Source organism: Dermacentor andersoni, chromosome 9 (genome assembly GCF_023375885.2).
Source record: "Dermacentor andersoni chromosome 9, qqDerAnde1_hic_scaffold, whole genome shotgun sequence".
Classification (NCBI taxonomy): Eukaryota; Metazoa; Arthropoda; class Arachnida; order Ixodida; family Ixodidae; genus Dermacentor; species Dermacentor andersoni.
The window spans coordinates 103042518-103068343 of NC_092822.1; the positions used below are offsets into that span (position 1 = coordinate 103042518).

Sequence of the window (25826 nt, forward strand, 5' to 3'; positions counted from 1 at the left end):
TGAGTGAGCGTGCCTCAGAAAAACAAGCAGAAAAACAGTGATTTGGTGCAGCACTTCCATTACTAAGCCACAGGATCACTTTTACTGCACACTTACTGTTTCACAGTACGATTAATCTTATGTGAGACACAGCAGGATCTGCTGCTACAATTTTACTGTGCCATACAGCCCAAAGTGTTAGGAAATAGTCTAAGCTCCAATGATGTCACACCTGCTTATTGGCGTAAAACTCAGAAACAAGCAAAACAAGTAAACACAGAAGTTGGGTTTTCATTTTCTCCAGTAAAAGTGAACCTCTTTTTTTTGCATAATAAATTAACAGCGACTGTTGAAATGAAAATGAAATTCTGGAGCTTTACGTGCCAAAATTACTATCTGATTATGAGGCATGCCATAGTGGCGGACTTTGAAAATTTGGACCACCTGAGGTTCTTTAACGTGCACCTAAATCTAAGTACACGGGCGTTTTTCGCATTTCGCCCCCATCGAAATGCGGCTGCCATGGCCGGGATTCGATCCCTCGACCTCCTGCTTGGCAGCCCAACACCATAGCCACTAAGCAACCACGGCAGGTAACAGTGAGTTATGAGAGCATGCCAAACCACTCTAAACTGATTCACTGCTGCCTGCTCTCTGTTGTCCCATTCTCTGCAGTCGCAATAAGGGAATCACGCAAAGCAAGAAACTGCACGCAAGCTGCCTACACTTGTGCCACGGGAGCCTGCTCCGGCTCGTCCTCGGGCGGTGCCGGTCCTTCTGGAATGGGCAGCTGGTCTTCCTCGGCCCCTGCACAGGCACGAACGATTTGAGCAACAATGCACCGGCTTGTGGCCAGGGAACGCCGACTCCTGCATGACGCTGAATTTCCAACAGCGCCACAGAATTTGTCACAATGGAACACAGAGCGAAATATGGTACTGCTGATACCATGTGAATTCCTTGACCCTTTGAGGGTCAATGACGTAAATATATGGCGCCGCGAACAAGTCCAAAATGGTTGATGCCGTATATTTACGGCGCCGTCTGTATGTTTAAAAATCACGCCAATTTCCTAACTTTTTCTTTTCTGTCATGTGCTGCCACTATGTGTGAATACAGGGAATTTTTGTTGTGCGCCTCCCTCTCTCGGTTTTCGTTGCACGGTTTGTTTTAGAGCTAGCATGCTCCTGCGCGTCTATATACTACCGCTCGCGCATTGGCGTGTGGGCAGGCGGGCGGGTGGCGGTTTGGGTTTTGTTTCGCGGCCGATTTCAGCTTCTCGTGCTTGCAAAACTGATGGCTATCTTGTTGCTAATCGCTCAAAGGGCGACCGCCTGTTTCTTGCTCGTTTAGTGCTCACAGGGGTGCGTATAGGAAGGATGCCGCCGTGCATGCGTTTCCTTGTTCTCATTTCTTTTTTGGAGAGTCGCGAAAACTACCGTATTTACTCACATAATGATCGCACTTCTTTGTCAGAAAAAATTGACGGAAATTCAGGGGTGCGATCATTACGTGGGTTAAATTTTCTGCGAAAAAAAATATTTTTTTCGTCCCGCGTTTGCTACGGGATGCGGGACGCCAAAACAAAAATGGCGGCCGGCGGAGCAAGCCGAACGCGTTTTTTTTTCTTCTCGTGAGTACATTACGTGCATTGAAACAGTTTCTTCCGCATCAGTAAGGAATAATATCGTTAATATCGGCAAGTTTGCGGCAATAACGTAGCCATGTCCACTTTGAGGGGGCAGGAACAGATGGGCGCGCTTAGCTGCCAGTGACATAGAAACACATGGCGGGCATGCTGCGGAAACTGCGGCATATGTCTTCACTACTATCCTAATACGGCACATTTGCGCTAAGGGTGGGTGAATATCTTAGGTGTCTTACAAGCGTCGGCTTATGAATAGGGTACACTTTTAACGTATCGGTGTAAACGTGGCTACTATTGTTGCCGCTCGCGATTTGTTGCGTGACCACGAGTGCAGATGAGAAGAATCGAAAGGAGCTTTTTTGTTGTTGACCACAACCATTATAAAGCCTACACATAATAAAGGCGAGTTTGGTTGTACCTCTTTTTGTCATGGAAGTGCGGAAAGTGATGAAAGTAATGAAATGAGGCATCTACTTAAGAATGGTTGGTGCGTGCAGACCGCTTGGTTTGTCTTTAAGAGTTGCTCACGTAGCATTCGACAGATGGTAAGCGCGATCATTATTAGCTAGACTTGGCACACGACATATCGCTAAGGCAAGTTCAGGGTGCGATCATTACACGGGAAATAAAAAAAATCAAATTTTGATGACAAAATTCAGGGGTGCGATCATTATGTGAGTAGATACGGTAATTGCCTCTGGTTGGCGATAAGATGAAGATTAGTGGAAGTTGGTCACACGTTTTGCTTTTTTGATGGGCAGACAACCCCAGTTTTCTTGAGCGTGCTCCCCTACATAGTTCGACTACGCTACGGACGTAAATATTAGTGTAAGAGCAGGAACATTTGACACGAAATATTCTCGTGTGCGCATTTTGTAAGCCTTATGTGGGTAACAATTCACCAAATTTTTAATTCTTATAAGCTTATTTCCTTTTTTTATTGTTGTTATTCATGAACAAACAGTACATATATACCAACGGAAAATATCTTTTCTGACTTTACAGTCAACCTAGAAAAATTACGGTAATTGTTTTCGCAATACTTTCCTCAGAAGAATCGGAATCTGCAATAAAAATATCGATCCTCAAAGAGTTAAGGGCTCCTCACCAGGTCTGGCCATTTCGAACTGACAGGCGCAGTGCTTACAATGAGCGCTAACGATCGTGCCTGCAAAGTATTACATCACTACATGCCGAGAAAAGAGCTTAAATTTGAGACCAAATGCCGTTTGCCCTCCTCCTCGCGGGCACAACGCTCGCAGCCCTAGAGTAGATGCGCATCACACAAGTGCGCCTACGTATGTACACTGCAGTACTGTAACCTCACTCACAGTGACAAGTGACTTTGACAATTATTCAAGGCAACAGCAGTTATTTGTTTAATCTGTTGCTTTAATGGACGAATTATAGGTTAAAGAAATAATAAAACATACAAACCGAATGTCTGTGTGTCACTGTTTAACTTCATACTGTAGCGAGAGATGTGCTTCCGTTTCGTTTTGTTCCCGCGTGGTGCGGTTGAGCATGCAGAGAGAGAAACCATGCAATTGTCTACCGTGTTCCAGCGCGCGATCATGCTCTGCGATGCGCTTGTGTCTGCCTCTGTGTTCGTGTAGCACTGACTTACACCGCTAGTCAGGTGTTCTCGCGCACTGCGTGAAACGAGACAAATGCAACAGCTCGGACGTGATACCGTCAGCAGAAGCGCACCCCACACAGAAAAAAAAAGAAAAAAAAAACGAGAGAGAAAAAAAGAAAAGCGGGGCCCGTGATGCATGTGACGTGTGATACTCCAGCTCCTGTATGGGAGAACGCAGGGAATGAGTTTCGCTTGTGGAGTCTAGACGGTGGCAAGTGGAGAGAGTGTCTATGCTGGCAGTGAAGCTCACCTCCTGAAATCATGTGTCGGCGGCACTGAATTATTTCTACCTCGGCTATTAATAAACCAATCTGAAAAATTGTTGTGGTACAATGCTCCCTAGAGGGCACGTAACAACTTCCAGCGTATAACGAAAATTTTCTATGTGACCTGGTGAGGGGCCCTATAAGCCTGTAGCAAGCCTGGAGAAATACAAACAAAACGTGACAGAAGCCTCAACTTGTGAACCGATCGGTGGGACCTTCTGCAGTAAATGCTCAAATAAATTATCTTACCAGGAATCTCTGCTTGCTGTTCTTCCTCAGGAATTCCAGTCATCGATGGAACCACGCTGTGGGAACAAAAATGGTCTTAACAGTTATGTCACAATGGAGTGAGGGCAGAACGATGAATGATTCCTCACGAAGTCCTTCCTGCCAGTTTCCCCTCTCCGCCTGCAAAGTGGGGAAAAGGCAAAGTTGTCAGAGAGATTTTTAGAACGATTCGAATCACTGAAGCTTTTTTTGAGGCTTCTGGAGGATAAGACGAGTACATGAGCACCCCTTCAACTTTGCCAAGTTAAGAATTTCTTCAAAAATAGTTAAAAATAAGTTTTGAGCTGTCACAGTGCTAAATTAACAACAATACAAGAAAAAAAAAAACAAGGGTTAAGCATTGGAAAGCATGCTTTTTGCATGTGGCAGAGGTTTGATTACCATTTGTGAGTTATATGAAGAAATTATATCTTTCGAATATCTTTCTTGCCTTGCACTCCGTGCTGAAGTCAGGCAGAATCCACATGATTTTATTGCGAATAATTTGTGGCAGCAGTGCCAATGTGCTGCCCCACGTAGCACGAGTCAGTGTGCAAGTTCAGCATAACCCTCCAGATGCAAGAACACTCAACTGAGCGACCTTTAGCGCTCAACACAGCAAACAGTGCAGGCAGGAAAATAAAGATGCAAATCAGGCAGACATGAGCTGTTTGTGCATCTCTTGGCCATCATTGGCGCTGTTAACCACATCGACCAAAAGCCAACTCGTCCAGCTCAAAACCCTGGCTGTGTTCTATTACTCCCTGTAGAAGACTGTAAAGTAGATCGCAAAGTGTAAGGGAGGGGAGCCTCCATCTTTAAGTCTCCTTCCAATGCACACAAAGAAGAGCTTTGCGAAGACTGCATCGATGACAAGAATGATGCAGGCTACTGTAGTACCTGAACAATTAAGATGGCAGCTGAGTATCCTGCCCGAAGCTAATCGGCAAAATTGTCTGCCTTGCACACAAAAAGATGTGATCACATTTTAGCATTCACTTGTAGCAAACCCCATGGCTGCTTTCTCCAAAAGAGTGGGAATTTGGTTGAACGTGCAAAGCGTTTGATAGCGGAGACATTTCTATTTCTCAGCTTCCTTTTTTACCGTTGTGAGGCGGCGTCCAGCTACAGAGGCAGGCTCTAATAGTTGGGCCCAAAGCTGTCTTCTAGCCATCAAAGTAGACTGGCTTCAATGCTGGCAAGGATTGGAGCACACTGTCTCGTGCCGTTCCCCCTATGCTCGTGATCGACACAGGATTCGTACAGAACACTCCACTCCAAATTCAAGGGCAATTGAAAGATTTCACGGATGTATTGGGTATCCATGCACATACACTGAAAAATAGCAAAACCTCCTACTTAGCTACAATTTCTTGCAACTAAGCAGCTGCTGAGTCAGACACACGCTTCAAGCTCTTCAGGTGGCTTTTCAAAGTCGACTTCCTCATAGTGATGATGTCAACTGCCTTCAAGCTTCAGCCAAAGATACTCGTCAGGTTCGAGCCATACAGATGAGGCTTACCCTCCGCCACGCATTTCTAGAAGCTGGGGCTTGAAAATGGAGCCACGATGGCAACAGTATGAACTATGAAAACAACAAAAACAGTGCTATGGCTTGGTCTCTTGACCTGGCTTCGTCTAGCTCCACAATGACAATGACAACTTTAGGGAACTGGCCACCATTGTGCAACAAATATCATCAGACCCTTGCCTATTTTCCTTGCTCACACATTGGCTGCACACTACCTTTCTACTTTGTTTAGGAGTTTAAGTGTCATTTCTATGTTAGCTTTATCCTTTGCGCACACAGAAAGTCGATGCGCATGTCTGATTTTGGGGCGTGTTAGAATCAGCCAAATACTGGGAAATAAATCAGCAGTGAGCTGAGATTTTGTGGCGATGCGTCTTCCCAATGCTAATGCCTTTACGTGCTTTTTGCGTTCGTGAGAGGCCGCGTTCGACGCTCTGCCCGGGGCGGAGTGTCTCTTGACCACTCACGAATGTGAAAAGCGCCGAAAGGCATTGGGAAGAGACATCTGTTTTCTTTTTCTTTTCATTTTGTTAAAATTGATGCACCGGGAAATTCGATAAATTTTGTAGGTTACGTCGCGGTCAAATTACCAGAAGTTGACTGTGCGTGTGTGTATATATCATTCACAATTTTATTTCCAACATGATAGTTAGGGTACACCCCAGGCGAAAAGCGGCCAAATGCAGCTTGAGGGTGCCTGGGGAGCCCGTAATCCCTTATATTGGCATTTCATTAAAGATTGTGCCACATGGTAACCCAGGCGAGAAAAAGAATTAGGCAGGGAGCCCGCACGCAGTCGTACTCACTGGCAGTTGAGGTGTCTTGCAGTGAAGGCTCTCTCGCCACTTCCAGGCCATGAGCCGAGGGCAGCTCCTGCATGGACAGAGTTGAGTGGCAGTGCTTAATCGTAGCTTCATTCTCAAAGGTGGTAACAGCAGAAACAGTGAAGTACCCAAGTGCTGACTCACAGCTGACGCTCTGAAAACTGGTGCTGTGTACTGGTTGCTATGGGTATAAACTAACTACGACTTGCTACTAGTCATCAAATAGCCTTTGCGCTTGTCTTGCACCCTCCCAAAGCATCTCTTCTTTTATTTTGTCATAAGCCTGCGACCACATCGTACAGAAAAGGCGGCTCCGATCTTCACAGACTGACACCAATCGCAAGAAGCAGTAAAAGAACCTCGTAGAACATAAAATGGCGATAAATACCTAGGGGCACGAAAAGTTCGCATAGCATAACTCAGGGTTTGTAGTTTCTGTCATATCGCTGGTCACATTTATGACTTACCCTTTCTGCAGAGCATTGTGGCAGCAATGAAAAGCAAGGAAAAAAGAATATGTAAATCCTGCACATTGGGAATCAACGTTCCACGAAGCATTTTGTGGGTAGCTTGGCTATCTCGCTTCATTTCAGGATGAACCAAGTGCTAGCAGACAGTGCAACATGCCTGTCTGAGGCAAGCAGTTATATGCGTGTGATGCATGTCCAGAAGAACTCCGTCCATACGTTCTGTAAAGAAACGCAGGAAAGGACATGCTAACTGGGGAAACGTAAGATCTGAAGTCTGAAGGCAACGGGAAAACAAAACAAAATCAAGCTGGTAGGCAGTGTCAAAATATGAGCCCACTAATTGGTGCAATGGGTCAACGTCGACGACTTCTGTGGGAAGAACAGTGCTGACTCGAGATTCCCAATTGCCTTGCGGCTGCATCGTATGCAGGAGTAAAGGTGCAACATCACAGGTAGAGTCCAGCAAGGTGGTGCAACCATGTGTGGAGTTCAGCCATTCAGTTTGACCATGCCGATTGGCCGAATTAAGGTTATTAGATTACTCGTCTGGTGACCTCGGGAAAACAATGGCTTAAACAGCAGATCTTGGGTACTGTGAAGCGTGCGCTCAGACGTGTGGTGTGCTCAGACATGTAAAGTGCTCCAACAAGGAGTGTGCTCCATATTGCTGGAGCAAGCTGTTAAAAATTTAATTATGGGGTTTTAGGTGGCAAAACCACTGTCTGGTTATGAGGCACGTCGTAGAGGGGGACTCTGGAAATTTGGACCACCTGGGTTTCTTTAACGTGCACCTAAATCCAAGCACACGGGTGTTTCTGCATTCTTCCCCCATCGAAATGTGGCTGCCGTGGCTGGGATTTGATCCCGCGACCTCGTGCTTAGTAGGCCAACACCATAGACACTATGCAACCACGGCGGATCAGAGCAAGCTGTTGGTTGCAAATATGTAAAATAAACCAATGTGTTTTCATCAACCTCCCAACTTCATCTCCGCACCAACAAGCAGCTCTCAACGATAGAGATGGATGATCGCGTAGGTCTGCTTAGTCAGCTTAGTGTGACACGCCAGTACAGCGGAGGCCAGCTACCACGTTTTAGGCACTCGGGCAGCGTTCGCAAGCAACCCTCTGTGTGACGCCAGAGTCCGAACTACGAACCCCAGAACCGGATCCCAACAATGCTCACTTAGCGCCACCTGCAGTAGGGAACGGCGGTGTGTTTGGGTTATCGCTTATTGAAAGCTCGCGGTATGCTTCCAATGGCACTAAAACACACATGCACTGTGTCCCAGATAGGTGAAGATTGTTATTACAATGGGTTGGCAGTCATAGCTGTGAACAGTGACGGACGTGCAACGAGCCACCAGGAGATTAGCTGGTACCGAAATGGGGAACCAAGTGTGTGGCAGCATTTTTCTGTGGGGCAGACAGACAAGTGCAGCGGGGATGCTGTTGTTGCGGGCGCCTTCTCCTCTTGATTGCAAATGCTTCACACTTTCTTTTGTTGTTTTTTACGTGGCATCAAGTGGCCGAAAAATTTGTCGTATGATTGCAGTTTGGCGATACACTGGAAGTTAGTGCTGAAAGATTGTGTTTTTTTCTGGGAACGTATTAACCAGTAAAAAGTAAGCGTAACTCTATTGGGTATTTTTTTGCATTCTTGATTGCGAACATTGGCACCAAGAAATCGTATGAAACAGGATCGTATCAACGAGGTTTTACTGTATGTCAGATGAAAACAAAAAGACGACGGCATCAAGATGACGACATGACCAAGAGCAGTGATATTATTGATGACAGTTGCATGATAACAATGAAATGACAATGCATGCGACATCTGTGCGAGCTGTTGTGCTTTGTTTCCCACTCCTTACTATTTACCGGCCCTACAAACCATGCAAGATAGACAGATATAAACGTACCTATTGCAAAGCTAATGGAAGAGGTAAAGAATGCTTGGAGTAAAGTATTGGAGCAAGGTACAAATGTCAACTACATGGTAACATAAATTACGGTGAAGCAATAGGATGAACATAGAAAACAGCTTAAGGCAGAACACGACTGTCAAGTGATGGTTTTAACTGTAGCAATCGTAACATCTTGGGTTTAATCAATGGTTATGCATTTATAAATATACCTCCAAGCACATATTGCTTTGCCGAATGAAAAAAAAAAAGTCGTCATAGAGCAAAATGCAGCACTTATACAATGCTAGCAATACAGACAGTAGTGTGGAAGCAAAATGAAACGCTTGATTTAAGCTAATAAGAACATATTTAAGAGACGAAAAAAAAAAGTATGTCAGTCATTGGCTATTCTCGCACAAAAAAAAAAAAAAGGTGAACAAATGGCACAAAAAAAGACAGTAATCAGTTATGGCACAAAATCACAAGGAGGTTTCAGTGCTGGATGCATGCAAAATGAATGAATACGAAAGTGTTGCAGCAACTGACCAAGTTCGCAATTAATTCAAGAAGAGTGGCAAGTTGTTAATAAATTCACTGCATGAAAGTTTTCAGTGATAGACTTTACGGAAACAACACTCCCAGACATAAGATTACTGCATAGGGATGGATATGGTACCATGGCAAGCTACATTTCCCCGATGACATATTGCGGTTGTTGCAATAAAAATTGCAAATTGATAGTCAATGCTGTGTGTCAAGTTTGCGTCTAGTCTTCACAATACTCCCTTGCCACAAAAATCAAGAGATTGCATTTACCTGTGCTTCAACCATTTGCTCAGAAACTAACTCAGCCACTGGCTCAAGAAGTGGCTCAAGAAGTGGCTCAGGAACTGGCTCTGACATGGGCTCTGGAACGGGCTCAGCCTCTGGCTCAGGAACTGCACAACAGAAACATGACAATGTCACTCGATGGGTTTGTATCACCTTATCTGCAACCTGGTTATAATGCTAAATGCGTTTGTGCAGCTACGAGTAAAAAGATTTTCACTAACTGCTTGTGGACAAAGCCTCAGGGACAGGAAAAAGAGCAACACTAACCCAGTTGAGTAAATCAAGTAAAGAACTATTTTCAACACTACATATTTACATTAATTTGATAAGAAATATGTTGGTTACTAGTGAAATAAGAAAAAAAAACACTCTCAGAAGGTGGATGACCAACAAAGACAACGTAACACAGAGGTGCCACAGAATTTTGTGCAAAGGCATGGACATATTTATTGTCCCGATCGGTGGTAATCGGGACATAAGGTATGCATACATTCTTGTATCACCTCTGTTATTAACTGCATCTATGAAGTGAGGCGATGAATGGCCCATACCCCTTTAAGCAATGGTTCATTTCATCGTAAAAAAAAAAAAAGTAACGCAGCCTCCCATTACAATGACAGAAGAGAAATGAAATTCTGCGCTGGAATGATTAGCAGCAACTGAGCCAGCTGTGGACGACGACGAACGCGCAAGCATAGGCATGAGCGTGTTCGAGCGGTTTCTCCGAAGAGCACAAACGAGCCAGTTGTGGAAGACGACACTAGAGCCATTGCTGATGATGACAGTTGATGATGGTGATGATGACGATAATTTCCCCTTGACAATGAATAGCTCATACCCCTTTTAGCAGTGAGCGGCTACGAAGCCAGCTGTGGAAGAGGACGACGATGCTTGAGCCATTAACCGATGATAGTTGATGATGATTATGATGACGATAATTTCCTCTTGCCAATGAATAGCTCATACCCCCATAAGCAGTGAGTGGCAACGGAGCGGTTGGTCCGGGAACAAATGAGCCAGCTGTGGAAGAAGACAACGATGCGCGAGCCATTGCTGATGATGACAGTTGAGGATGGTGATGATGATGATAGTTTCCTCTTGGGAATGAATAGCTCATACCCCTTTAAGCAATGAGGCATTAAATCAGTATCTTTGATCGTATTGTGTTAGCTGAGACGTAAGTGACCCAAATAAAAGGCTATCTATATACCATAGGCATTAATATTAAGTATTGACCATGGATTCGTTTTTTTTTTTTTTTTTGAGAGTTTCTCACTATAACACCTAGAGGGAAATCTGGCACCACCGTGTATGGGAGTTTCCTAACGGGCGCTGTGCTGTCATGGGAACGACGGTATATGTGTCTATGAGGCTTGCGTTGTAAGAGGCTTCGTCTAAAATGTGGATATGGCTACACAAATAATGCATTCTTAAAGTAAAATCTTCATAAAAGGTTTTCATTCATGCATATTACATCTTCCAGGGACGATTACTCACCTACAATGCATAACCAAGCAAAGAAAAGCAAGAACAGACGACAAACTGTTTCAAAGCGAGTGCGAATCTTCTGTCCTACAAATTTAGTGGCCCGCTGATACTTCTTACGTTTCACAGAATTGTACATGCAATAACAAGTTCTCATAATTAGTCGAAACATGTTTTTGTGCTACAATAAAGCTAAAACAGCTTTTCACATGCTGTTTTAGAAGAAAATGGATCATTGTGACAGACAGAACGGTGCTTGCCAGGTGCGTCTTCAAGGTGTCCTGGCTCTCCGAGAACAATGCCAATCGGAAGTCACAATATACTGGCATTCTCATGCATATCACAGTGCAGCAGCGCCGGATTCCCCTCTAGGTAATGTAGTGAGAAACTCTATGCAATGAGAGGCAATGGAGCCAGCTGTGGAAGGGGACGACGATGACGAATGCGTGAGCCGTGGCACAAGTATGTTCATGCAGTTGTTCGAGGGTTGCTAACGTGCTAGTTCGCGGGTTGTTTGTGGGCGGTGGAAATTCCCCAGCCATATGAAGCGTCACTGTAAAAATTTCTTGTTCATCAGTATCAGTGTGACAGCACAGATTCCAAATTATTCTCCCGTATCTGGGCAATTTTGGCAGTGGGAAAGTTCTCTAGACTTGTTAGGTCGTGTCTTCAAACTCACTTAGCCTTTTTTACCTCCTCTACATATAGTCCATCTTTACTAATAAACAATTATTAATGTAGCTTTTTTTTTCCTTTTACTATACCATGTAACATGGGCTCTTTGTTTCTTTTTGTAAAACTGTCTAATATCATGCCCACCTGCTTTTGTCTCACAGAGACCGACAGTATTGCCAATAAATAAATAAAATAAAAATTAAGCAGACTAGAGTATATACGCTGCCAGGATTTATGCCGTCATGGCACAGCAACTTCAGGGTGGTAATACCACTTGTCAATTGTTTTTTTCAGGGTGGCATTGCCACTAGTAATATTTTTTTAAAGAATTTTTTCTGGCTCGCGTAACACCCTCTCATGGCAAGGAGTGGTCACTTTGCTACAGTGCAATCGTAGTTCACTTAATACGGCATAACTTTGCATTCCTGCGTAGTGTCTACATTGATGAGAGGGCCACATACAGTGCACAAACTCCATACAAATAGGAAACCTGCAGTCTTTCAGCTGAAGAAACTACAGCCTAGTTGGTGAGGAAACAAGCTGCAGAACCGCAGTTCGACCAGCCACGCCTTTTCTAGAAGCCAGGCCGCAACACGGCAATGCAAAAACAATAAGAAAGGTGAAGAACTCAATGTAATAAAATAAGTTTAGCTTGGAAAATACAGAATACAGTCAAAGGAAGCAAGTGCAGTTTCCCTTGAAAGGAAATGCAGTGATCGCAATAGCAAAGTATTAGACGACGCAAATCAACGCATTTCTTTGTCCTTTGATGACACCCTGAGATATGCTATACCTACAATGCATGCTAAAGAGTTGTACAAGTATGCAGGGTCGTAACTGACAGCCAAATCGCATGATGTAACATGGGCGATAGGACAGCTGCTCGAACCTCTGTGCCAACGCACTCGCCAACCTCTCCGGACTCTCCGATGTGGTATGTGCTCGGCGTCAAAACACAACAGTGGGGCACTAAATTCCTCTACGCTGTGCTTACTTAAGCAGCACTGGTAATGTTTAAAGCACTTCCACGTCGCCAGCTCATGTGCATCCCGCGCTCGCAAAAAACGCTGACCGGGACACTCATTGTTTACTCGTAGCTACTCGATAGACTGCAGAAAGTGTAAAGGGCTCTTCACGTTTTCAATACAATTGCAGCAGTGAAGAATAAATAGTAGTAGTTGCAGTTGGCGCTATGAAAATTGCACACAAAACCACACCCACCCTCTGGTCTCAGAACCTAGCTCACTTGGAATTAGGCGCTGCTCTGCATCATTTTAAACCCTACATCTGATTATGTTTTACTCGCACTCGGAACACTTCATACCGCTCAACGTCAACGAGGATTGACACAGTCTGTGCGACTGTTGTACAGGAAAGGCATGTGAAATGAGAACCATTAGGGGCAACATCTACCTCGTAATAAAACACAGTAAAATCGAAACGCTACTGCGAAACTCATCCTGAAAAAAAAAATGAAAAAATTGCATCATAGCTGCGACTTGCAGTGAATGACACAAGTGGTACACAATGCACCATGAGGCACTTCTTTCAAATGCTTGTACGCAGTAACGCTTGCCTCTCAAGGACATTTGTCGACACTAGTGTGAGTGACAAGCATTATCCCCACGCAACCATATTCCATGGCACTTGCAGTGCTGGAACAGCCATTTGACCTCCTGGCACAGGCAGAAATCCGATTTGGCGCAGCCTCCGACAACCATCCGTATACCAGATACAATACCCAATAAATACAGCAGAGCCTGCTTTAGGTGCATCCATGAGGCATTCAGGCTTGAAATTGCGAAACTAGTGCCAATGATTTTTAATACAGTTACTTTCCATGTGCGTGCATCATGCTATAAAGCTGCTTCTACGATTTGGGCTTGCACTGCGGATTCGGTGGGCTTTAAACGAGAAATACAAAAGTTTGTGGAACTCTGAAGGGCATGCCAAGAAAACCACGCTCTAGGACACGCACGACTAAACTGAAGTTAGAGTGGAGATGTCCAGATGCTTCTCGTAACGTGCACAATTTCTCCTGCATTGCAGCGTCATAGAACATCCGAAAGCTTATTAAATTAAAATAGTAGGATCTGCTCTTCTGCTTGTGCAGGATTGCAAAGAAGGTCCTCACTCATAATTAAATCATATGTCAACAGTTGAACAGATGTATTACGAGATATTCTTGAAGTCGCACCACCAACAACTGCACTAATCAATGTGTGACCGGACGTTATCATGGGCTTTTTTTTTAATCCAGCACCTTCCTTGACTGAGCTCCGTGCTATGCTATAGAGCATCGAACTGCAGCATGAACTGCAAAACCAAAAAGGCAGTAGAGCGGCAGTACGTTAAAACTTGTGCCAAATAGAAATACAGCAGAACGTGAAAACAGCGAACTTAGAACCAACAGCATTGGTTATAACTGCGACTGTGGCCATTCCATTGACTTCCAGGATGATGATGATGACAATGACGGTGTACTTTAGGTTTTGGTTCCAGTTTTATGAACGAGGCAGCAGCAACACACGGAGGCTTTTTGTTCTTGTGCTTCACTTGGCACAATTGGCAGAATTGTCTGCTAAGACGTTGTCTTCGAGCAGGATGGTGCAAAGCATCACTCTCGGTGCAGTTGGCACAGCTGTACCACCACCGCGCTTTGCTGTCGCTCTTTCCGTTTGGTATCGCAAAAATCACTTCATCAAAACAGATACCAGGCAAGTTGGTATCCCGAAAAGTGGTTTCCTGGACTCCTGGCAGTTGCCGCACCCAAAAGTCTACCTCCTGGGCATTTTTCCCCGCTTTAAATGTCCAAAACGACACAAAATACAAAAACAATTCATGTCAATTGCTGGCATGCATGGTGACTGCGACCAGTTGCTTTATCTACACGCGTGTCCACTGCGATGCGGCTTGGACCATTCGTGGCAAGAATTGATGATGTGATGGAAACCGGCTGCTCGGCAGCGATACATTCCAAGTTCCAGTCACTTTAAGGGAAAGCTCAGGGTCACGTGTTTCCTCTCAATTACGCATTGCCCTCTGCACTTACTGGTCACTAGTACTGAGAATGCAACTTTACTCGTAATAAACGTGACAAAGAGCTTCATTAAATACCACCAATCTGTCTTGCTCCATCTAAATCATAGAATCATGTTGTGCACTGTTATTATTCTTAGTTGCAGCTTACATTTGGCAGGACGCATCTGAGCAGCTGGAAAGCATCGCATGTACAGTTAAACCTCGATGCAACGAAGTGGGTAAAATCAGCAATTCGCTTCATTATATCGAAACTCTATCATTAATGCAAATAAGTATAGTCGCCGATCATTTCTTTATACAAGAAAAGGGGCTGCAGAGTTTTCCAAATTATTGGGCAATTGAAAAAAGCAAATTTGAATGAGAAAACAATCAATTTTGATGAATTAGGCAGTCGGTGACGAATGATACGGTTTCATGCCATGTCGACGATATTTTTACGCAGGCGATACGAATTAAGCGAAGCCAGCCATACTTTCGAGGACACACAAAAGTGCCGGCAGCAAGTGCCCTTAGCTCCAACGGGTCACTGAAATTCGAGATTACGCAACCTTCAATACTAAACGCGTGGGAGGACAGCTTACATGATGCCATGCCGTCTCGGCAGGCCCACTCTTTGCACACTCTTTGCAGCAGATTATCTCTAAAGCAGGGTGCGCGACTACGTATGCGCTCAGCCATGCTTGCAGCCATGCGCAGCGACGGCTGAGACGTGCGCCAACTTACGCCCTGCCCTGGCTCTAGCGCGCGCTATCTCACGTTACTGCGAGCTCAGTTCCCTCCCTCTCTTTCCCTTTACTCGTGCGGGGAGGCAGCACTCGTCCGTGAAGCGACTATCTTTCTTTCTTACCTTTGCACCACTTTCACTCACACCTGAAGCATAAGGTGCGCGGGGCGCAATAGGGTCTTATCGCACTTGGACTTTATATGGAACATGATGTGTCTTCACTTCGGCGATTGCTTTTGTCACACCGCACACGATTTGAGAGGTGCGTTTGCAAGCAGTCATTTGTAATTCAATCATTTGACCATCTGTGTCTGCAGAGGTTTCCATATACTGTCTCAGCATTCCTTTGCTGGGGAAGCGAAATTAACTTATATCGAAATCGCGTACAAACACACTTCGTTATATTGAAGCTCTAATTACATGGTGTTCTATGGACAAGAGATTAAGAAAAGTTACATACTTCGTTATATCGAGAATTTCGTTACATCAAGGTTTAACTGTATATGCGCTCATCTACGCGGACGGCCATGCGCAGCCACAGCCGGTCTGAGATGCGTGCTCTCCTGCCCTAGCACACACTCAATCAGGTGATGTGACCTCCAACTTTGAGCGTACGGGAGGACGGCGCACATCAAGCCACATCCTTCTCAGCTCACTCTCGCACACTTGCCCTCAAACCTGCTGCACACGGTGTGCAGGCCTCTCTTATTGCACTTGGAATTTCTAAATGCAAAGCATTCCGTGGCGAACATTTGTCACTTTGACAGTATCTATCTAGCCGCCTACGTCTCGCTGCCCTCATGGTCGTTTCGCCAACTTGGTATGCACCAAAACTGGCATAGCATGACAAGAGTGTATGACGAACATAAATGATAGGTCATGACATTATCGTAATGACATGCGTGTCATGTAGGTTATGAAACAGCCGCCTCCATCTTGGTGCTCTCATGGTCACTTCGTTTCCTTGATATGTACCAAAATTGGCATAGTATGACAGGAGTGTATGACGAATATAAATTATAGGTCATGACATGCGTGTCATGTAGGTCATGAAACATTCGCCTATGTCTTGGTGCTGTCATGGCCGTTTTGTTACTTTGGTAGGCTCTCTGCACACTACTTTGCATGAGATCGATTCCCACAGGCATGGGATCTGCCGGATTTTGTTACCGTATGGAACAAACGGTGACGGGGAAAATTCACCTGGAATAGCTATACATTGCTATCACAACAAAACAGTCTACTCACAGGAATATCCTCAGTAAAGCATTTTTGATACATGGCATAAACCTTCACATGTTAGTTTTGTTCATTAAGAGTAACTGGAAGATGGAAAACCAATGTACAAAATTGATGGTCGATACAGTCCACGGTAATTGGCAAGAGTGACTACCCTACCTCAACGGCAGTGTGTAAGACTTGTGTGTGGCCAAGAAATGCATGCCACCGACAACAAGAAGGAAGTGACTGCAGTCACTTTTCACGACTTAAAAGGCAGATCAGTGTGAATGCTCCATCCTAATTTCAGTTTGCCATGCCAAGCACTAAAATAAGAACCTCAAAACCAGAAGACTGGTCCACAACTAAGGAAGATTTGGAGCAGCTCTGGAAGAAGCTAATTCGGCACATTGAAGCAGGTTTGGAGCAGGAAATATTTTTCTTGGAGCAGAATATACGCATTTCGGGGCATGCTATAGGTAAGCCTCGACGTGACTGAAATACAGACAAATCAAGAAGAGATGCTCTTTATTAGACTTTGCAAAATACTATTAGGTTACGACGAATCAGCTGTGCGGAGGCCCGCAACATGAAGGAAAGTTCACTAAAGAAAAAAAATGTCATACAGCCAATAAAGGAAATCCATATAGTATGTTCCTCAGAAAACACTATTAAATTATATACCGGACATCCCAACTAAACGTGGCCGAGAAAAAAAAAATAACCAAAAGATTTACACGAACCAATGCTTTTGTATGTTGACAGGCTTTTGTTAATGCTAGTCAAGTTTTTTTTTTCCCGTTGTGCACAAGCAACTAATACTTAAGTTTAATTAGCGAACATTAATTACCTCACTTACTGAATAAGGATATTGGATAACAGAAATCCTAGGTTTCTTTAAATCACATTAGGGAGTTTTAGAATAGGGGCCCCAATATTTTGGGGCCCCAAACAGCTTTGCGGGTGTTAGCGTTGGGGCACGCAGGAGTGAAGAGTTTTAGGAAAAGGGCTTTGCGTTTGCGGATAGCGTCTTGCGCTGACAGCGCCACTACGGCGTCCAAGAAAAACGATTAAAAATAATTAAATAAAATATTTCATTTTATGATATGAATAGTAATTTTGACTTGCGTGTATTTGCGTTTAATTACAATTTAGAGGTTATTCTTCAAGCAGCAAACAATTAGTTGTGCTTAGTTTGGAGCAACAAAACCAACTTTACGTGCCTTCACCAGCCAAGCTTAGCCGTGTTAGGCCTACGAGCCATAAGATCCACACTCGAATTCGGAATCAGCGGCGTCTAATGAATCAATCTTCATAACATACGCTAGTTGAGAGAAAGTGATAACTGCAGTCACTTCTCCTAGCTTGCGAACTTCACGCGTTACCGCGAATCGAACTTAGTTTGGTGCCAGGTCAGAGCCGTCGCTTCGATGGGTGCCGCCATGTTTGTTGACGCAAAGCTTTTGGGAACGCTATTTGAGCTCCCGCTAAATCGGTGAAATAGCGTTCCCAACGCAAAACCCAAACGCAGTTTGCGTCTCGCGCATGCGCAGTGGCTTCGACGCTATTTGTTTGGGGCCCCAAAACGTTTGGGGCCCCTATTCTAAAACTCTCTATTATCTCTCATGTTTCAACCTCCTCCACAGCTATTTCATGGTCATCTCATGAATTAAGTAAGTTTGTAGTTAGCAAATTAGACGCATTCGTGCACAATGAACAAGAAATACTGACTGACAGCCATGAACAACAACCATCAACATGTAGTGAACACCGTTCACATAATACCCTCAGCTGTTTATTTATTGGTGACATTCAGTTGGTACGGCAGAGTACCACAGAATAAGTGCGCAGTTGCTTTGTCGGTAATTGCATGTTTGCAAGTATTCTGCATAACTTGGCAAGAAAAATAAAAAAAAGAATGCTAACATTTATGTGAAGAATAAAGGGAATAAAAGTGTTCAGTGGCTTTCCGATCAGCATCACCCACCAATATTTTGCACAAGCTTGATTGCTCGGGCTGCCCCATAAAGTCAACATAAGACGGTGACCGATATTTTGAATGCCAGACAAAGGTTTCATAAGATTTTAGGACTCAATCTGTGCAAGTCGTGTCGTTAACCTTATTCCCGCAAACGCAATTTTTGTTGTTCACGCATTCTCCTACCCTTTAACCCACAATTTGGCCACTACGGTAGACTAAAACCAGAACTTTACATTCCCGGTTTGCATTTTGCGGCTGCAAAAGCCTGATTTTGTATAGAGTGCTTGGGCAGAATACGGAGTGATGAGTGATGATTCTGAGTGATGATTACAGTTGCCATTGGATATCTTTCATCAAAAATTTTTGCAAAAGCAAGTAGCTCATTTGTCAGCGTTTAATGCATTTAAGCACTATGTTTAACGTTACACCCACGGTGTTTGCCATTAATCGACCCAGATTTACCAAAAGGCCGTACAAGCGAGCCCTGAAATTTATTACGATAGACCGTACTGCTCATTCATTCAGCTTAGAGTGCGGCTTTCTTTCCAGACTGCCCCGTAAAAAGTGTGACAGTTCAAATCATCTTTAGCTTATATGCATATTACACAAACGTGTAAGACTAACATAAAACATTCGTAATGCATTGTATAGCACAAAGGATTTTTGTTTTCCCGTTGCCAAGTTACAATGTGCCACCAAACACAGCCACACTCCAAAGACGCAGACACTGAAACGGATTGCTTTAGCTTTGCTTCTAGGGCTAAATACTAGCAGTCAACAGGCGGCTGTGCCAATGAACGTTGAACATCCCGCCAAATTTAGCGACTTCATTCGAAGTTAGTGTTTTGGCACAAGCTGGTGCAGCTGGTAGCTTTGCGCAAAATGGCGCAATTGGTGCAGCACTTCCATCCCTGTCAGAGCATTTCGACACACACCCAAACAGCTTGGTAATGCTGCAGGTTTATTTTTACCACACGACTCAACATGCGAGGGTGACAGGGAATGACGTCTTAGCAACAGAGCGGGCATTGCCTTAAAGCAGGGCATCATTCCAACTGACTGTCAACAAGAAAACACGTCAATTTGGTCATTGCTGGTTAATAAACATCACTAGAGAAAATGCACATGACAATGCGATTGCTCTCACTTCTGTGTTGCATCTGTGCGATACAGTCGCTGTGATACAACTAAGCCAATTTTCAAACAAGAGGCAAGCCAAATAAAGGTAGACGACTGTAGCAGTCTGCAAACATGACAAATGGTGTTTCAGTGAACAATGTGCTCCAAAGAGTGATACCTTGCTGTGAAGTTTGAACGAGAAAAGTAGCTTTAAGCCCAAACTCATCTTTTATAGTTATTGCTATAAAGTTGCAGGATGGTGATTTGCAGTTTCTATAAATTTATTTACTGATAGCTGAAGAGAGCTAGCCAAATACACCACACAAATACTTTGACCAATAGCATAAATTGATATTGTACGTTTTCTTCATTATAAAATCAGTGGGGCATAATAGTTGCGCGCACATGGTTATCCACTTTGAAAACATAAAAGTGGGTGCGCATTAGGTTCAGGTAAATAGTGCGAAATAATGCAGCGATGTGTTTGGACATTTCCTGCCTCTTGTTTTAGTTCGATCCACCAGATCATTCGATCATTTCCGTTGGCCCCGTGAAGGTGGAAATAAAATAGTTCGGCTGTACTGTACCCCAAGCGAAATTTGCTGTGCTTACAGGAACATTATCAATGCACTCTGCTTCCAAGAGAAAACAGGCCCGATGAACTCACCTGGTTCTTCGGGGGCCACGGCTGGCTCCTCGTCATCTGGTCTGGGCAATGTCCGGACTCGCTGCCAGGGCACAAGCAGGCGCTTGGAAAGCAGCCCTGCAGAAGCCACAGATGCAATCGACTGTCAACTTATCGGAAGCTTTTATGTCAGGAATTAGTATCTTGATTACAGGAGAATTATAATACAGTCTAGCCCGGTTATAAAGAAGCCACTTATAGCGAAATAGCGGCTATAACGAAGGGATTTCAACTTCCCATTCCCATTTTTGCATTTTCAATACATTTTGGGGCCGGTTTTAACCAAGTAAATAATAGCGCGTCAGCGGATATAACGAAGACATTTAATACCAACCGAAAAATAATCTGTCAATCAACACATTTTTGCGTCCTTGAGGCGATTTTTTCCGCGTATATAAGAACAAAATTCGGCTGACGGCGTCCTTTCGTGGCGTCGTCTGCTTTCCCGCGGAGCGAAAGGTTGCTTCACTGCATCGCATGGCACGCCGGTCTCGTGTTGCGCCGTCCTTGAACGGCGTCACGGCGTAGAGCGGTAGAGCACGGTTCTCTATTCGCAGTCGCGGTTCTCTATTTCTCTATTGATGTTCACACTGCTGACAACGTGGCCGGCATGAAGGTGCCTTTGGTAAAGGCGATTTTCTTCGCAAGCGGAGCCTGGAGGGATGTGAAGCACCTGACCATCGCCCACTGCTTCGAGATAGCAGGCTTCTCACAAAGCAGCAGCGCGGAGGCGGCGCCTGCTGGGGACGAAGCTACCGCGATTGACATCGCTGCAACCGCAGATGCTGCCGCCGTGACGGCCTGCTTGGAGCAGCTTTGGGATTCCACTAGCAACTTGAACCTTGTGCCTGCGGATCTAAGCCACATGGACTTCGTTTTCCCCGACGAAGACCTTGTTGCCACCGAAGACTTCACGACTGAAGAAGTTGCCGGGAGTGTCATGGAAGAGACCTTGGCGGACAGTGCCTCCGACAGCGAATGCGACGATGCTAGTTGTGCCCCTAAGCCGGTCACCTCCGCAGCGGCCATAGCAGCTGTTGACACTAACGGATGTACCTCAGGAGTCCGGAGTTCGACCAGATCTTTGGTTCGCAGTTGGATGGTATGGAAGCCGCAATCCTGAAGTCCGCACTCGCGAAACGTGTTCAGGGGACGCTGGACCACTTCTTTCAGCGGCAATAAATCGGTATGCCCATGTTTGCATTTTTTTTTTCATAGTCCACATATTACGAAATAGCGGATATAGCGAAGTGATTTCAGATTCCCACCGACTTCGTCATAACCAGGCTAGACTGTATTTGATGTAGCTGGCTTATTTTAAACTGATTTTTAAGGAAGTCTGGTGCATTAAAAAAGAAAGGAATTAGAATGTACTAATAGCTGGGAGCTGGCTATTGATTTAGGTAAACAATTTGCTTACAAAAATGCCACATAAGAAAATTTGATCGTAACTAAAGATCGAGTTCACAACTATAAAACTCTGCAGTAGAAAACACTGTCAACAACAAACAGAACAGTTCAGCTCTCCAAGCGACCAACATGAGATTGTTCAGGTAACAAAGGTAAAAAACTAACTGGGTGTGCAAAATAACATCATCCTTGACGGCACCAGAATCCTCGTGCCAAGACCTCTCCGCTTGCTGGCTGTCCATCTAGCACACATTGGCCACCAGAGGGGATTGTGAAAGCCAAACTGCTGCACACCAAAGTTTGGTTTGCGCAATTGGATGCACATTGTATGCCAAGATAGTCCAAGCATGTATTCCGTCCCAAGCCTGTGACAAAATAAATTCAATGGGCACTTGGCCATCCTAACACGTGGATGAATGTGAAAGCATCACAGCGACATCCAGTGCACCACTGGTAGAGTCGCGTGACTCGAGCGGCCATGTCAGCAGAAGCGCTGCGACGTGACCAACGGTGTTCATCACAAGGTACACACAATGCAAGGTCGTGGGTTCGAGTGCCTTAATTAACTCCATCTTAATTAACACCAAGAGTCATGAAGAATCCTACCAAAGGCCAAGGGTTGGAGTACCTTTATTAACTCTATCCTAATTAAATATGACTTAATTAAGCTCATCTTAACAACAAAGTTCGGGGGTTCGACTCCCCCAAAAGGTCGGGGATTCAGAGCATTTCTTTTTTACCATGGCGTGGTCACACCAACAGTGCCAATGCAGAATTTTCTGCCTCACGAACCATACAATGCTTTCGCATTAAAATCTCACCAGGCACCACTCACCATGAACCCCCTTTCACAGCAATCCTGGTCGGAAGTCGCTGTTGGCCTACATGCGCCCTTCAGTCAGGCAAACATTGACCTGTCATCACACATGAACACTCGTGCTTCCCAGTTGTAGAGTTGGTTCAGTCGACATCTTCGGAATAAGTCACACCAAAAATCCACAAGACGTTTGCCCTTTTCGGTATACCAGACTCTGTGAAGTCTGAAAACGGACCAGTCTTCAACAGCAGGAACATGGCCTCTCTGGCAACAGAGCTGAATTTCCATAAATGCAAAATAATGTCATACTGGCCCCTAACAAATGGAACTGTAGAGTGGTTCATAAAACTATTGTTCAAGCTAATCCAGACATCCCACCTTGAAGAAAAACATCTTGCTACAGAACCAACTGCACGCCTTAATTCTGCCCCACATCATGATGTTTGGCACAGAAGTAAAAAAAGTCTGCTCCCAGGTATGCTGCCACCGTAGCAACAGCACAACACAGGGGAAAGTGACACCAAGAGAAAGGAAGCCTCGAAAGCTTATGCTGATGACTGGCGACACACTTGTTACAACTTTAATGTGGGAACAAGTGTTATCAAAAAGACAAGAGGAAAGAAGAATACACCTGTCCACATATGACCCGTAACGCTTTACTGTCATTGCAACAAAAGGAAATACAGTAATAACAGCCAAAGAAGATGAAATAAAAGGGTGCAGAAACAAAGCATACTTGAAGAAAATGCGAGAACCTGGCCACTCAGCAGGGCCAGAGGCAATCTTTAAGGCTACAGTACCCGAGTGTGACGAACCACACACAGGAGGTCATGCCCCAAAAAACAAGAAAAAAAGACTGGCTCAGACGTGTTATGTGTGACTCGTATGATAATCAGCAAAACAGCAAGGGGAGAGGGGTACAGGTGTGACCCGACATGGGAACCCTCCAGAGGGCATGTTGACCCGAAAGTGCCCTCACCCTCACATGGTGAGGCAAAAATCAGCTTCAGAAAATTGGGGAGGGTGACGATGACATTCTGAGGCTAAATGAGGAAGACGCAATTTATGTTGCTGAAGTGCAGAGAAGTCAGATAGGTTTGAGGTCTGAAGTATTGAAATACACTGGCAGGAAGCCTCTTGAGCTCAGATGTTTGCGGAAACCCACTGGCAGCGATTCTACCGACCCGTGCCACGTTGTAGCAGCTTTTGAAGCAGCCAAAAATGCATTTTGGAGCAGTAAAATGGACTTTCGGAGCATGTTTATGAAAGTGAGTGAAAGTTATATTATATGGAGCTTTCACAGACGGCAAGCCATGTGAAAGCAGTAAGTGGTCGCTGGCTCATAAACCCAATCTAAACACAAAAAAATGACCCCCTCTCCCCTTTCATCGCAGTCCTCACCATAAACTGTGATGAAGCAGTGGTGTCTGAAGATGTGCTTAAAGAGCACTTCAGCGGCTTAAAAAAAGCACAGAAGCACTTGGACATGTCAGGTGCAGACTTTGAAAACTTTCAGCATGATCTTACTGCAATAAATGTCTCCTTTAAGACAAGATGCTCTGTGAAAAAGAAAGTGTTGATAACATAGCTGAGTTTAATGTAATATGCACCTTCTCCTTTACCTCTCTAAATGGAATTGGCGACGTATATTTCTTTCGCTTATGCCTTGTTCTCACACGCCGTTATCTCAATATTATACAAGTCCTCTAAAGCTAATGCAAATAAGCTTGATAAAACTAATGCTATCTGTGAAAATAGCTGCTTGCACAAGTATGTTATCTGCTCTGGAAGACTTAGTTTTTGCAAATGAGTAGAGCCAGCAAATAAATGTTTTGTATTTATTTCACAATTTATGGTATATGTATATATGTACATTTCATTGAAAATTCGGGCAATCGATTCGAAGACTTCAATTTGTTTGATTCTTCAAGAACACTTCCGTTCCGAAATGATCATCAAGTTTGACACTAAGGAGGATAATTTCACAGGCTGGAGTCTAGACACAGACCCCCTTCTACCTGGCCCTGCCCCTCCCCCATTGACATAGCTCATTGCGGGGAAATGTCATCCAAGAGAGGGCAGTAGTGCAGCTGCCCTAAGCTCTGATCACCTATGTCACATGGCAGGTTCGTCTTTGTATCGGGACTTTCGCATCTGAATGTGATGTTTTCATATTGCACGAGTTTCAAACTTGATGATGAAAGCAGTCAGTGCCTGATTTTTCTAATATCTTGCAAAAACGTTTGGGCACTCACGCAGACAGTCCAAAAGTGCGAACTTTAACAGTAAAATTAATTTCACAGCTTTTTATACAACGTCAGTAGTATGAAAAATTTATTTTACCCAGTGCTGTGCTGCACTGATATACCATCAACTTGAAATACTGTGATGGTTGACACCGTGGAAGCGGTTCACTTTCATTTGTCACCCAGCTTGATGCGTGCATCACGAAGTGCAGATATATGTGTGTGGTTTTGTGCAACGATGTCAGATGAGGCTGCAATGTGCAAGTTCAGTTTGGAGCTTTCTGCTTACACGCAAGTTTTCCTCATTCTTTCCAGTAAGCACAGAAACAAAATTCACAAATGCGCTAGCGGTAGTTGCCGGCACGTCGCTCGCAGATCCAATCTTGGCTTCTCGCCACCAGTCCAGCCCATGATCTCATGCCCACTCACCGAGGTGATTTACTGGTCCAAATATACTGACGGAAGCCTTGGCACGGTGACCTGCTATACGCCACCACGCCAGCTAGCAGCCTATTTTTGTCACAGCCACACGAAGCAGCTAGGCCTAACCAGTGGTGCTTCGTCAGTATCCAGTGGCAAAAGCTGCTGTTTGGTGCAGAGTCAATGAAAATCTTTGTAGCGGTCATTCACATTCTCAAAGTCGTGAGATCACCTCATCAACAAAAGTGGGGAAGGTGCGGAAAAATTGTTCATGGGCACCACGTCTGCACATATGTGCGCATTATGTTCAAAAAATCGAGCGAGACGCTATACAGTATCTGCAACTTCAGTCATAGAGGCGCACGCCACAGTGTCTGGCTCGGTGCCAGCGTGACCGGCTTGCTGCTGCCTGAAAAGCGACATTGTCCCTTTGCCTAAGCAACCCACAAACGGCAGGGTGGAAGGTAGTGAAAATAGACAACAGCCTGCAGAACAAATAATGGCATGATCAAGGCTTAATTGGTACACCATGGAGCTGATGGTGTGGACAAGCGGCATTCGAGGACTTAGTCCCATTTTTGAAAGCCCGAGCAACCCTTTCGGCACAGAGCAGGCGCAGATTTTCATATTTTGCTGAAATGTA

At 44.6% G+C, this 25826-nt stretch overlaps 1 protein-coding gene across 1 annotated transcript in view; it reads right to left on the minus strand.

Annotated features, from left to right (window-relative positions):
• LOC126527896 (uncharacterized) overlaps positions 1 to 20464 on the minus strand; it is a 38839-nt gene extending 18375 nt beyond the window's left edge. The window contains exons 1-6 of the mRNA XM_072284264.1: positions 20273 to 20464; positions 9347 to 9468; positions 6137 to 6203; positions 3910 to 3940; positions 3782 to 3837; positions 705 to 786 (exon numbers count right to left, since the gene is read on the minus strand). Coding sequence (XP_072140365.1) covers positions 705 to 786; positions 3782 to 3837; positions 3910 to 3940; positions 6137 to 6203; positions 9347 to 9433 — 323 coding nt within the window. The 5' untranslated portion in view covers positions 9434 to 9468; positions 20273 to 20464. The remainder of the gene's footprint in view (positions 1 to 704; positions 787 to 3781; positions 3838 to 3909; positions 3941 to 6136; positions 6204 to 9346; positions 9469 to 20272) is intronic.
• Positions 20465 to 25826: the final 5362 nt, after the last annotated feature.